The 14,660-nt window shown below is 45.7% G+C and overlaps 1 protein-coding gene across 2 annotated transcripts in view; it reads left to right on the plus strand.

Annotated features, from left to right (window-relative positions):
- The window catches only part of PITPNB (phosphatidylinositol transfer protein beta), an 87,579-nt gene that overhangs the window by 57,808 nt on the left and 15,111 nt on the right, over nt 1-14,660 (plus strand). For both annotated transcript variants that reach the window (XM_036765706.1, XM_036765703.1), the window contains exon 8: nt 2,634-2,711. In XM_036765706.1, the coding sequence (XP_036621601.1) occupies nt 2,634-2,711 (78 nt within the window). The remainder of the gene's footprint in view (nt 1-2,633; nt 2,712-14,660) is intronic.

Genomic DNA, 14,660 nt, shown 5'->3' on the forward strand with positions numbered 1-14,660 from the left:
ATTGAATGCGTGTGTATTCATGGCTGATTTTGTGGGGTGTAGTGACTTGGTCTACCTTTTTGTAAAACAGTAAGACCTGGTATGGCAGGGCAGGCCTTGTTTATTTATCTTTAGTGCTTGTTACCAATAATGGACAGGCATAGTGTCCAGGGGTAAGACAGTGGGGGACCTCCCTGAACTTGGTTTTCTGGCCTGCTTGCACTCCATATGGCCACCACATTAATAGACTGAAGGGTGCCCACAGGAGAATAGCGGGCATGGTGGAGGGCCTTCAGGCCATGTCACATGAGGGTCAGTTGAAATAACAAGGTCTGGCTGCCCTGAAGCAAGGAAGGTGACATGATTTCCTTCCTCAAGTGTTGGAAGGGCCGTCAACAGCCAGGAACACTGGACCTTCATGGCTTGGCCCTGAGGCAGAACCAGATGAGGCGTCTGGAGGTTGCCGAGAAGCAGATCAAGGCTGGGTGTAAGGAAAACCATCCTGGCAGTGAGAACTGTCCCAGAGGGTTATAGGAGGCTCCGGAGGCCCGCCGATAAAAGCCAGATGACCACTTGTTGGGTCCCGTGAGGATTCTTGCTCTGAGTTTGTATGCTCTGGACTAAGCAGATGACGCCTTTCCTTCTTACCAAATGGGCTGTTAGTGGAGAAGCTCCTTGGGATCAAGCCCAGGGCCCAGGTTGGGAGTCCAGAGGCTTGAGTTCTAGGCTCTGTGCTTCCATTGGATGTGACCTGCTGCAGGTCCTCACTCACCTTCTCACCGTCAGCGTCTTTATCTGTGAAATGGGAGTGCAGATGCTGTTTTAAGATTTGCCTCAAGGCTCTTGAGAGGAAAACACTTTGTAAACTGTGTCCCAATTATTAGTAGGTGCCCCTGCTGCTTAATTATCTCTTGAAATGCTTCTCTAGTTGATGAGGTTTTTTCTAAAGGCTTTTTTCCCATTTTTTTTCTTTTTCCAGCTTCACCCTGTTGGCCTGGCAGAAGTGGCTTATAATCATTCTAGGTACATTATTCAGTTCTTTGCCCATAAATTAGGATCCTGGGTCTAGAGCTGGGAAGGACCTCAGGGACCTGGGAGCCCAGCAATTCCTCATTTTACAAATAAGGTCACTGAGGCCCAAGGAAGTGACAGGGCCTGCCTGAAAGCATACAGGTGATCGGAGGCCAAATTTGAGCTAAAGTCTTCTGACTGTGAAGCTCCTTCCCAAAGAGAGACAGCTGGGTGGTGCAATGGATAGCGTTGTACCTGGAGTCAGAAAGAGCTGAGTTCAAATCCAGCCTTACTAGCTGGGAGACCCTGGCCAAGTCATTTGGCCTTTGTTCCCTTCAGTTTCCTTGGCTGTCAAATAGAAATAATACCAGCACCTGTGGGATTGCCGTGAAGATCAAATGAAGTAATATTTTAAAGTGCTCTGGAAATGCTAGCTGTCATTACTGTCACTCTGCGTGTTAGCCGTGTGAGCAGTGGAGTAAATGTGGAGAATCCCTGTAGTAAGTCGTATTTACCTCTCAGATATCACGTGTAAGATGCCTATCAGTTTTTCCTGTTTTTGAAATGTGGCCTCAGCAAGCGTGTGTGATTGATAGAAATGATTGTGTCCTTGTTTTGGGTTAGAGGAAGGGGAAGTGGCTGGTCAGCAGGCTGTTTTAACTATTCCCCAGATGCCCGTGGTGTGTTCAGAGCAAATGTCATCCTCTTAGTGTTGTGAATGCCACAGGGTTCCAGCCAGCTCTCGCTCCCAGTGTCCTCCCTGCACCTAGCTCCGCCCCGTGGGTGGAGGAGAGGCTTCGGGACTCTGCGCACATCTTGGGGTCAGTGATTTACTGCTCGGGATGCTGTTTCTGATATGAGGATCAGTAGATATTGTAGCAGTTAGAGTGAAACAGAGGAATTCATTTAACTGCTGAATGTTTCTCTTCCTCTCCCCTGGTAGTAGGGGAAGCTCCATGGCTCTGTTGGTACTGACCTTGAAGTCCATGACTCCTTTCTCCAGTATGATTAAGACAGTCCTGAAGCAGTGCTTTCCCAGGCCACCTCAAGTGCTGTCTCTGGGTCAGAGAGGTCATGGAGCGCCAACGTGCCAACATCTGGAGCTTCTGTAGTCCCTGGATTGTTGAGGGGAGGTAGCTTGTCCTGTCCTTTGCCTCTTGGTGTTAGGCCCAAGGAAGCCCCTGCTTCCGTAAGTCTGGTTATTGCCAGCCTCTGGGTGGGTGCATGCCCCCTCTCTGTCCATGTGTAAGAGACATAGCTGATTGCTGTAGTAATAGAGTGGAAGGATGCGGGAAAAATGTGCTCCATGTTACACACCTCAGATGTGGGGGAGGTCCCACCCGGTTTGTTGGGAAAGTTTTCTACATAGCTGCGACATGTTCTGTCGGGGGCTCAGTACCCTCAAAGAGCCTTTCCTGCGTGACTAGATGTTTACTCATTTATTTTCCTCTCTGACTCATAGGTTCACAGATTTAGAGCTAGAAGAGACCCTGATGTTCCTCTAGACTTGTGCTGTCTTTCGATTGAAGAGAGGCCTGAGGCCCTCAGGGATAGGTCACACAGCTGGGATTTGAGCCCTGATTCTCGGACCCAGTCCTGTTTCCAGGGTATCTCCATAACTCATACTTTTCTCTGTCTGGCAGGATTATAAACCGGATGAAGACCCAGCATTATTCCAGTCAGTGAAGACCAAGAGAGGACCTTTGGGACCCAACTGGAAGGTATAATCCCTGAAGGGTGTTGTTGGATGGTCTTGGCTTCAGAGCATTGATTGGGCAGTTAGTAAATCTTGGGAAGGGACTGATGTTTACGGGAAAACTATAATGGGCTCCCTGGAGTTTGGTTCCATGGAAGCAGCCAGCGGATATAGGTAGTCCCCCAGTAACAACCAGAGTGGCCCCAAAACCTCTGTAAGTGCAGCACCCTTTGGAGGGACTTGGGTGGGGGGGTCGGGGGGAGCAGTTTCCCATGAACTGGACAGTGGAACTCTTCCCGTACAGATTTATGGTTTGGTTAGTCTTTAACAAATGCTAAATCAGTTGTCTACACAAAGGACCCTGTTTCTTTACATTTGTTAATTATACTTTAGCTGTCAGGACCAATGTTTGTGTCTAGTTGGACCAGTGTTCCAGCTAGCCAGCACTGCTGGGCACAGCAGATCCAGAGGCAAAAACAAACTAGTCCCTGCCCCCAAGGAGAATTTGTTTTCCTTGGTACACAGAGAACCATGCACACGGTTTGAGGTTTGAGTAAGGAGAGAGAACACTGATCATGGGGCTGTGAGGCAGTGGGGCTACGAGGCCATGGCAGCTATGAGGCCAGGGGGCTGTGAGGCCAGGAAAGCTACGAGGTTGGACTGCTTGGAGGAGGGGCAGATGATGAATCGCCAGGCCAGGAGGCAGGCAGACTGCAGGGTGTGGAGAGGCCAGGGAGAGCTGGGTCTGGGGGCTAGCACATGGGGTCCAAGACAAGGAATCCTAAGCAGGTAGTGTAGAAGGGTAAGCAAAAGGCACCCGGGAAAGCCTTGCCAAAGCTTCATCCTGGAGGCAGGAGGGATCCGTCTGAGGGTCTTACATGGGGATGATGCAGTCAGACTCGAACTTTAGAGAGGTTATTTTGATAACTGTGCAGTGTGGGTTAGACACCCTTTGGATCATGGATCTGAGCTGAACATCCATCCTGCATCAGTGTATGCGAGGAAACTGAGGCCAGGGAGGTTGTCATCATCAGAGATGAGATTTGAATTGGGCCCTCAGAGCCAGGCTTCGGCATCCTTCAGTTAAAGCTGTTGTAGTCTATAGTGGAAGAGAGTAAGGCCCTGAAATGAGGGCATATGACCACGGGCCATTAATTGGGGTGTGTGTGTGTGTGTGTTTTGACCTTGGCAGGGATTGAGGGAAGGGAGTTGGGAGGGGCAGGTTTGATAGGAGGAAGAAAAAGAGCTCCACTTGGAGATATGTTGAGTTTCAAGATATCCATGGAACATCCTGATGAAGGTGCCTAGGTAGCCTAGGGTAAGACAGTTGTTTGAATTTGCCTTATGAATTTATTTCAGAGTGCCCATTGAGTCAACTGTCCAAGCTTAAAGGAAAGCTGGATGGATTAATGCTTATGGGACAAGAAAAGAATGTAAATACTCCCTATAATTAAAAATGCCCAGAGCAGGTTTTCTGCCATCAGGGTTTTATTTTGCAACTCATCTGTCTATTTTTAAGCCACTCTCAGGCCATCTATAAATAGTGTGTGTCTAGGTGCCAGTTGGTGCTCGGAAATAGATTGTTGTGATGTTACAGCAAATAACTCGTGTGGTGGCTTATTAAAGAAGTCTTATGCCTCTGGAGAGATTGGGCCCCCGACAGATTCCTTCTCTGTCTGACAGACAGTCTGTAGTCCTGCCTCAGGGCTGCTGCCTCGAACACTAGCCTTGGCATTGTTTGGTAAGAGTTGATACTATTGGAGGAATAAAGCCTTTTCCCTCCCCAGTCTGTATATCTGATGGCTTACTAAGATTCAGATGTTTTCCTGAAATGACTTGTACAAGTTAGAACCAGAGACTTGCTCAAAAATTATGAACAATCTCCTATGTAGGATTCTGGCATTTCTAAGTTAGAGGAGATGCACATTTATCCTAAATTTGTTTTAACATATTCCTGAAACTGTCTCGCTCATTTTGAGCTTTGCCAGCCGTGCTAAAGCAGGCCCAAAGGCTGTCACCGGTAAGCCCTGGCTTCTCCTCTGAAAGAGAAGGCCACGCTAGGAGCAGTCGGCAAGCCCACTCGCTCTCCTGTACTCACGTTTTAAAGACTTCAGTCTCATAGACATTGGCCTCTCTAGCCAAATAATTTATAGGACTTCAAATGAGCAACAGAGAACAGAGGATTGTGAGACTGAGACATTGAGACTGCCAGAGACTGATGAAATATTGATGTATTTTATCATAAATTATCAATTTCTTTCAAATCTGTACTTGGAAAAACGTGTCACATTGTCTAGTGTGATTGCTGTTGTATTTGGTGTCCTAATTTTTTGTGTAGGAGCTCATTTCCAATTTTGTAATCAGAGTCAGGCATAAAATTGGGTCCACTATAATGACTTCCACGTGCCAGCCCTCTTTTTTAGCAACATGAACTGCACATACCAGATATTTAGTTTATAGTCAAAGCGATCTAAGCTGAGCTGCATAGTCATGATTTCTTTATTTTCTGTAGTGCCTTAATGGTTATTCAAAAAGTGGACATCCTTAGGAGAATGAAGAATTTCCCGTTCTTCGCAGCTGTCTTTCTTTAGTGAAGGATAACTTTGAGTGTTGGTAGTGGGATGCCATTGGTGAGTGCCTGTTGAGCCCTCTGCCTCCCAGTGTGAGCTGGGCAGTTGTCTCTCTGGGCCAGAGGCCATGAGGAAAACTCAGTTTATACGTTGAGTCCCTGATCACTGACTTTGTTCGTTGTGGCCATACCAGCAGCAGCTCTACAGGAGGAAAAATGTCAAGTTCATGAACCGAATGTTGTGCTTGAAAACATAAATAGCAATCAGATAGCATTTCTATTAAACACCTGCTGTGCCCGGCACTGTGCTGGGAGCTAGGGACATGAAGAGAAACATGAAGCCGTTTCTCCCCACAAAGGATAAAATGGATGCATATGACTGTGTGCAGAGTGTATAGACGGAGTCCCTTGGGAGTGGGCTGGAGCAGCTCTGGGGAGCAGGAAAGCCCCCGAGTAGGAGTTGTGTGCAGGGACGGGGGCAAGCAGGCAGAGGCCCTCCCGGGGACCTGTGAGGAACTGAGTCCTGGGTGAAGGGGAGAGATGCATGAGAAGCTGGGAAAGGAAACTGGAGCTGCGTTGGGATGGGCTGTTAGTGTCAGTGGCAGAGGAGCTGGTATTGGGTTCTGGGGGATGACATGGTCTGAAGGTGGCATTAAGAATATCATCACTTGACCTGTGAGGTGGCTTTGGAGGGGAGGGGGAGATGAGTCAGAGAGACGAAAAGGAGGCTTTCAGAGGAGTCTATTAGGGAGATGATGGGCATCTGACTGGGCAATGGCATTACTTCCCGATTTATATAGTTGCCATTTCCTTTAATACACATTTGTTTGTGAAAACTCGGTGAGGGGGTGCTGTCTGGGTGAGGAGACAGTATCAGGGAGGCTGTGCTGTGCTCCCTGTCACACAGCAGATCATTGGTGGCAAATCCCCATGGCCCTCAAGCTCAGATGTCCAACCCTCAACCCCTGCGAGGTCAGTGATCTTGGCTGTCACACACGGACTTTTCAAAGATTGATATGTGCTTCTCTCATTTTAGTCCTCATCCTTTGAGCTTTGTTACATGGTCTGTGGTGAATTGGAGAGGCTTTTGTCACCTGATGGAGAATGGTTTGCTTTAAAGGCAAAACTCCTAGATACTCATGTTCCTTTCATCATGGCTACCAAGACCTTTCCTGTTTTCTTGTGTGCAGTGAAGGTAAAGGTTTCCTGGCTCTGACCTTTGCCTTTCCCAAATTTGTTTCTCTTTTGGTTGAGGCAAGAAACCCTTTGTTTTTTTTTTTTTAATGGATGAAAATCTTACTTTGAATGTTATTTGTGGTCTAGTAAAGTTTCCTGTATTGGGTCATTTAAACCAAGTATCTTCCAGGCATCTGGGATCTCAGCTTTGCATTTAGATAAATATGATGACAATGATTATACCTGAAAGTGCCTTTCTGTGTCTTTCTACATAATGTGAACTCCTCCACATTTGCATCTTCAAATCTTGTGTTTGTGGCTTTTCCCAGAAACCTCAAATGGGGTCTTTCTGGTTGCCAGTTAATCTCACTCAATTAAAGGAAGGCATCAGTGGATCAGTTATTTTCCAAGTCTTAGATTCTGTAGTAGTGGTCATTCTGTAGTAGTGGTCATCCTCTAGTGCATTATGTGGTGAGGGAGAACTTTGAAGCTGAGCCTTTTCTTTGCCTGCATTAGGTAACTGTCTGAATTGAATAATCAGAATTTTGACAAACCACAGTGTTCATCACCTGTACCTTTCATCAGCCATGAAAGGAGGCAATGATGGGCCCTGGCCGGAGGGCCTTCCTGCTCTACAGGCAGCCAGTGGGAGCAGTCGGCCTGCTCCTTGTTGAGAGAGGAGGCCCACGGGGATGGGAGGGAGGTCCATAGTGACCGGAGATCTGGGCACCCCATGACTCAGATTGGAGAGGGGGCCAGAAAGAGTTCCACAGCAGACCTGGGGCACATCGCTTCTCACTGGTTCTCCATTTTCTCTGCTATCAGATGAGGATGAACTTAGGTGCCTTCTGAAAAGCCTCTTGGATCTAAATCTACAATCTTAGGTAAAAAATCCAGTGATGTGAAATCCCTCCAGGGACAAAGTTAATGATGGAAGAGACTCCTGGTTGGCAAGGAGAATGCCTTCAATTCTGAGCTCATGGAGCCTGGTGCCTTCTGTCATCCTTCAGGGCCCAGCCTAGGGAAGATGCCAAGAACACCAGACTAGAGACCATGCGCCTGTGCCCGCCTTTGTCATTGCCCAGCTGTGTGGCGTTAGGCGCATGCTGTGTACAATCCTGTGTACAATCAAGAGGGTTGCACCTGATCAGTTGGAAAGCTTTTCTTCAGTGCCTGCTCGAGTCAGAAAGACGTGGCTGTGGCCAAGTCATTTCACTTTCAGCCACTGCTTCCTTGTCTATAAAATGATCATGAGAACTTAGGTCATAGGGTTGAGGCTTAAAGCCCTCTTTAGCTGTGTTCGCTATTAGGAGCAGTAATTGTGGTTATTGGCCATGTACTGGGGTTGGTGCTGGAGGTGAAAAGTAAAAGTGTGAATGAACATTCCCTGCCACCCCCCACCCTACCCCCTTTAGGAGAAGTACCATCTGGTTTTGGTGTTCTCAGTTTTGTTCCAGGGGCTGAAGTTTTTTGAATTTATGTATTTAGACCTGTTTGAAACCGCATCATCTAGGTGGGTGTTAGGAAAGCAGCTCAAACATTTGCTTCTTGTTAGACCTTTTGAAGCACCATATTGTAGAGCTGACTTTTTTTTTTTTAGCTCAGCTATTTTTAGAGCCTGAGTTTTCAGATATCTTTAAAGTATGTCTTTTGGAACCCGGCACTGAAACATCGACTCTGTTGACATTGAAGAAATAACAATTTTCACATTGTATTCAGTGCCTCGTCCTATCCAGTATTTACAAAGTGCTGAACCCTGGAAGAACCAGAGACAAGATAAAATCCAGGGGCAAGACCAGGCAGGTACATACTAAAACTTCCAGGAGGCCTGCTTCCATTGGTGTGGATGCTTCCTACATCACAGCAATCGTCAGTCACTAGTCCCTGTGAAAAGCCTTGTCAGTTCAGGGAGAGCAGTCCAAGCTTGCTCTGGGTTTATATGATCTTTGCGATCCCAGGGTCCTGACCATGATGGAGCATGACTGGAGGAAGACATGGATAGGTGTAGCTTGAGTACAAATCAGAATGGGGTTGGGAGCTGTGAGGATGGAGCAAGTCCCAGTGGAGGGAATCAAGAAAGGCTCTTGGGCTGAGCTAATCCTTGGAGGAGAGAGGGCTCTGGAGGCTGGACAGTGCAAGACTTGAATTTCCAGGTTCAGAAAGTTGTCGGGAGATTGGGTAGTCACTGAGGGGCTTTGGCCTGAGAGGAGTGATCTCATTATTTCTGTGTCCTTGGGAGCCTTCAGAACCTCAGTTTACCTTTGGTTCTTAGATGTTTTTCCTTGTCTGTTCTTGTCAGCTCTATGTTATTGGTATATTTTCCACATCAGGATTGGGTATGTAACTAAGGGATAACATTTTTACAGATTGAATTTTTATGGACATCTTTTGTTTTTTACATCACCAAGTTGATTCTAGTATTCTTCCCTTTCTTCTGTTCAGAGAGCCATGCCCCGTAGTAAAGAAGAAAACAAATGAAATAGAGGAAACCAACAAAACCACCCAGCACGCTGAGATGAGTGCAGTTTACCTCCAATGTGTGTGTCGTGTCTCGTCCCCGTCCCCCCCCGCAGAGGGAGGGTGGGGTGCTCACAGCTCTTCTCTGGGCTGGGGTCGCCCCTTGGTTGTCCTGTGGAGGTTCTTTGTTCTTCTCCCCATTGCTGTCGTTTTCTTGGTGCAGGATCCTTTATAGTAAATCTTGTGATGCTTCTCCAGATTCAGCATATTCCCTGGCGCATGTGGAGTAGTAATATTCCATGACCTTCCTGTGCCACGTCTCTCCAATGAGAGACTTTGTTTCCAGTTCTCTGCTAAAGTGATAACACTTTAATATGTGTCTGGTGTTTTGTTTATGTTATTGCTGAAGTAGTGTGCTCTTGTGGCTAGTGTGCTGGCCTGGAAATTGGAGCTCCTGGATTCTAATTCTGCCTTTAGTACTTGCTTGTTGTGTGTCACTTAATTCTTACGTGTTTCAAGCACTTCTCTAAGACTGATGAACAAAGGTGTAATAGTGCATTATTAATTTGTTCCTTCTTTCACTTGACAAGAGGGTAAGAACTTGCAGTCTCTAGTAGAGGAGGGAGTCCCCAAATCAGGGTGTCCTCAAACTGACAGTTACTTAAAACTTTCATAGATTTTTGGATCGAATACATATTTATCCTAGTAATCTTTCAGTCCCATCCTCGGAGGCTCTTAGAAATTCAGGAAACCTTTAAACCTTTTTAAACCTTAAAGGATTAATTTTGAAGCAGAAGGTAGCGTTTCTGAAGATACTTTGCTAGCCTCTGACTCCCTTAGGTAATTCATGTTTAAAATGTCTACTTGGTTGTATGCCAGCAGTTACGTAGTCACCAGAGCTAGTTTACAGCCTGGGTTTGGACTCCAGTTTCTCAAGAGGAGCCGGGAGCTCAGTGGTCCAGACTCTTTATATGGCATGGCTTGGGAGAGCAGGGCTGGCCGTCTAACAGTGAAGACTCTTTCCTGATATTGTGAGTCTGTGATTTTCATGTGCCCATGGTAGAAGGACTGGAGTGTCTTTTGAATCTGGGATGGATTTCTGGAAAAGGGGTGGGGGAGACTACAAGAGGAAATTTAGACAACGTAAAAAGGTCAGTTTAACATTTTTTTTAAAGAGTAGACACAGATTAAATAGATAACACTCTTTGCAAAATGAATTTTTTTAGGTATAATCATAGCAGCAGTAGTTTGCATTCATCCAATAATTCAAGGTCTGCCAAGGTGCTTTGAATATATGTGCATATGTACATATGTATGGGTATATGGGTGTTACAGCAGGCCTGGCACCTCTGGTATGAGGACTGCCTGTGGTGTCCACCTGCCACCCAGCTCTCACCTTTGGCTCCAAGAAGCTGTGGCATGTACAGTGGCCACACCCCAATTAAACTCTCTCAAGAGATAGGCTAGCCCAGGTTAAGGGTAACTGACAGGCCTCAAATCCATCTGTGAGTGGAGTGTCTCCCCAAGCATGTGAAGACTTCTCCCAGTGGAATGGGTGGATGAGAACAGTTTTTCCCAACAGCCATGAAGGGTTTGAAGCAGGCGCTGTGGAGTGTTTAGAGCTTAGTCAGACACTAAAGCTGCTGAGGTCATCCACTACATCCTATGACTTTTGTCTTGCCACTGGACTTAGATGGCTTTGAAAGAGAGAGAGGCTGACAACTTTGTGCAACTCTGCCCCTCTTAAATCCAATTCACGAAGAAGTCAGGACATCACCCTGGGATGTCACTGGTCCTCTTCACAAAGAAGGACGAAGAACAATCTGCTTAGATACCATGAAACTGGGGAGAGTGAAAGTCTCTATTCTGTAGATGAGGAAACTGAGTCTCAGGTTCACACAGCTAGTAAGTATTTGAGAAAGGGTTCAAACCTACATTTTCCTGACTTCAGATCCAGGGCTCGAGCCAGTAGGCTTTTGATGGTCAAATTCACAAAATATTTGATCATCAATAAAAAGCTGAGATTTTTTTTGACAGGTACTTTTTAAAATGTCAGATTTCCCCAAATTGTATGGCCAATGTCAAAACATAGGTGATCTGCAAAAAAGAAAATCTGGGAACATGGGTTGGGGAGAATGGCTCAATGTTTTTTGCGTGCACTCTGCATTCTTGGCCTGTTTTCGTTAGTCCCTTTTACAAAAATAGGAGCGTCTTACACTGAACACAGCGTTGATCTAGCTTGACTGTGTCCGTAGACTGGTGCTGGAATGTCGTGTCCAATAGTTCCTTTCTTGTGGGTTACTCAATTCTAAATTCCGTGCTTTGGGCAGGTCCCTCTTGGAAAGTTCCAGGCCACACACTTCACATCTTTTCAGTGATTTCATGTCTCTCTGCCTTTCAGGTAGTGCTGGCAACAACCCCAGCAGGGCATCATTTATTTTTAACTTGTAATTAATTACACTTTTCTCTCGGCAAGCCATGAGTTGAAAACTTGCATTGCAAATCCTGCTGAAAAGGAGCCTTCATACAATTATCTAAAACTGGTCCACTATGAAGGGAGTATGAGCCACGTGTCCATGCTGGGAAAGGCTGTGCAGCTGCCAGATCCGAACTGGAACTCACTGGAATGTGTGCATATTGAAGACTTACCCTGACAGATTTTTAAAGGGCGAGAAATAGAAGTGTGCCATCGACGTCTGATAAAAGGCTGTGAGAACATTGCAGTTTGGGAAATTGAGTTTTTAGTATCCCTTAGGATTCACTTTTGCAAAATGTTTCCCTTCACATTTGTATATATTTATTTGTCACAGTTCTGAAAGGCGAGAGCTGGTGGATTAGACAGGCTGATTGCACCCCATGCCAGCTTTTTGTTTGGTTATGTTATGTAGCTTGAGTATACGTTACTTTCCCTAGGCTTCTTTCACATACCCTAGGGTAACCTAATCCGCATTGTTAAATTAAAAGCATGATTTGGCTTTTTGGGTTTCATTTCAAGTTAGAGATGTGAAATTTAAGGAATTTGGTAAAAATACAAACTAAGTACATACACTTTGGAGGGATTTCACAATTGGTTAGTCCTAGGGATATTACAGTTGAAATTGGAATTCTGTTACAATGATTCATGATTTGGATTTGGGATTTTTCTCTTGGCTTCTTATTAAAAGTCAAGGGATCTTGTCTCTTGATAATCAGATGACTCACTTTTGCTTTCCTGTGTTTGCTTGTCAGTTTATTTTTTTTAGTTGCCTGCTTTAGAGTTTTGGTGGTATTCAAGTTGTATTTTTCCTCCCCTGTTTTTGTGGAGGAATGGGAAGTTTAGAAAGCCAGCCTGTAAAATCTTTTACTAAATTCAGTTCAGTAAGTACATGAGTGTCTGTTTACCTCTTGTATAGAACTGTCTTTAGGCCCTTTGGGCAGTAGAGAGAAGTCAGGTTCAGTGAGGAGACAAGGTGTATATTGTACCCTGGAATGGCCTTAGGAGTTGAGAGGAGGAAGAGAAGGGCATGAATTAGGGACGAGTCACACAGAAAGCATCCTGGGAGCTTAGCTTCTGGCTTTGTTTGCTTAATGTGTGCTTTCTCAAAAGTTGGCCTGCTGCTCGGATTTGACAGAAGAGGAAAGGCTTAGGAAAACATTTAGGCTTCATGCTTAGAGAATACACACATGGCATAAAGAAATGAAGAACTGATGGGTAGTCCACAGAATCACTTTGTCCTGTGGAACCCCAGAGGTCATCAGAGTCCATCCGTCCCCTTCCTTTTGTAGGTGACTTCGAGGCTAGAGAACTCACTTGGGGTCACACAGGTGCCACGTTAGTAGAGCCAGGCTTAGACTGCAGCTGTTGAGACCACCAGATCCTCCCTTCTTCCCATAGTGCCATGCTCTCTCACTCTGTTCAGCCCAGAGTGGTCACATGACTCCTCCAGAGTCAGAGGTTGTAAGTGAGTGGTAGTTTGAATCTGAACCGAGATCTTTTTACCCCCAAATCCAGTGCTTTTTATTTTCTTGAGGAAGAGAGGAGTGTTCAAGGCTTTCGTTCGTTTTGACTTAATAGCTGTTTCCTTGGAATACATTCCTAAAAATCAGGGAGATGGCACCGTGGAGAGAACACAGGGCCTAGAGTCAAGACAACCTGAGTTCAAATCTAGCCTTAGACACTTTCTAGCTGTGTGACCCTGGGCAAGTCACTCCCCTTCTGCTTGCCTCATTTTCTTCATCTGTAAAATGGGGATAATAATAGCACCTACCTCCCAGGGTTGTTGTGGAGATCAGATGAGGTGATATTTGTAAAGCACCTCGCACAGCACCTGGCGCATAATAAGGGTCACGTAAATGTTAGCTGTTATTAACTTATCTTGAAGAATGAATTATAACGTTTTAGAGCTGAAAGAAGCACTGGCGAGCAAATGTTGGATAACGTTAGAGAAAGAAGCCGCATGGAATCTGTAGCCCTTCTCGCCCTCTCCCTCCTCCTGGGATATGTGAGAGAACATGAGGGCCCAGTACAGTTTCTCACTTTCTCTTGGATGATGAAGGGCCTCGCTTTAAATCTGTCTCCACTAGATGCTTTCTGAAGGCTTTTGGCCAAGGTACTGAACTTATCTTGACCTCATTTCCTTCTGTACCAATGAGGAAGTTGGATCTCCCCGTCTGAGGGACCCTCCTAGTGCTAGATTCTGGGTGCTGGTTGTGGGCACTGTGCATGTGACATTGGGAACCAAACACCCCCACATACTTTACCAGTGTGCATGGTCTCTTTCTTGCTCGGCCCATTGATCATGTTTGCAGCTAGAGAGACGGCTGCTCAGCGCTCCTGCAGACTCCAGTGGTCTTCTTGAGGCCTCAACCTGACCCTTAGCTATAACTTCTGGAGCTTTCAAGGCCTTGGCCAGATCTGCTGCCTGCTTTGCCTTCTGCTTGACCTACAAACTACACCCCATGACTGGAACATATTCCCACTTTGATCTTTGCCTTTCAGATTCCTTTTCTTCCTTCGAAGCTCAGCTCAAGTGGCACTTTAAAATGTCAGATCTTAGACTTGAGTTTAAATACCAACTTCACAACAGAAAAAGAAGTGGCAAGATATGGTTAGACAATAGCATGTCTGAAAAAGATCTGGGGGTCTTAGTGGACTGCAAGTTCTTGCAGTGACTTGACCACTCCCAACAAAGCTAATGCAATTCTGAACCTACATTAAAAGAGGCATCGCTTATAGGAATTAACTTGCTACAATAAAAAGTGTTGCTATAAATATTTTTCAGTAGGGATACTTTTTCCTCTTTGGGGCATATGCCTAGTAGTTATAGCACCAGATATGCAGTGTATTTTGGGCATGGTTCCAAAATGCTTTCTGGAATGGTTTGGACTCTGCTAAGAAGATGAATATCTCTACAGTTGAAGTCTAGCTTTATTTCAGTAAGGAGCATTTTGTCGTGGTGGCCACGTAAGTGCTGAGTATGTTTTAGTAGGTAGTGTTCCACCTATCGACTACCTAGTTTGTAGTTTTTTATCTCTTCCTGCTGCATTTTCTTAGCAATAGTCAGAAAGGCTGATGACTTGGGTGAGGCTCATGCCTGGCCACTTAGGAAAGTTATTGTTTCAGTTCACTTTTAGTTAGTTCTCTAGGGTTCTTCAAATGCAGCCCAGTATTTTTGTTGTTTTTCTTTGCTTGTGATCATCTCCTCACTTTCTTTGTCTGATTTTGTGGGTTTTGCGCAGTGGGCATCCCAGCTTTGCTCAAGTCTTTCTGGAAGGGCTTCTAGCCCTAAGACT

The sequence above is a fragment of the Trichosurus vulpecula genome, chromosome 1 (genome assembly GCF_011100635.1).
Source record: "Trichosurus vulpecula isolate mTriVul1 chromosome 1, mTriVul1.pri, whole genome shotgun sequence".
Lineage (NCBI taxonomy): Eukaryota > Metazoa > Chordata > Mammalia > Diprotodontia > Phalangeridae > Trichosurus > Trichosurus vulpecula.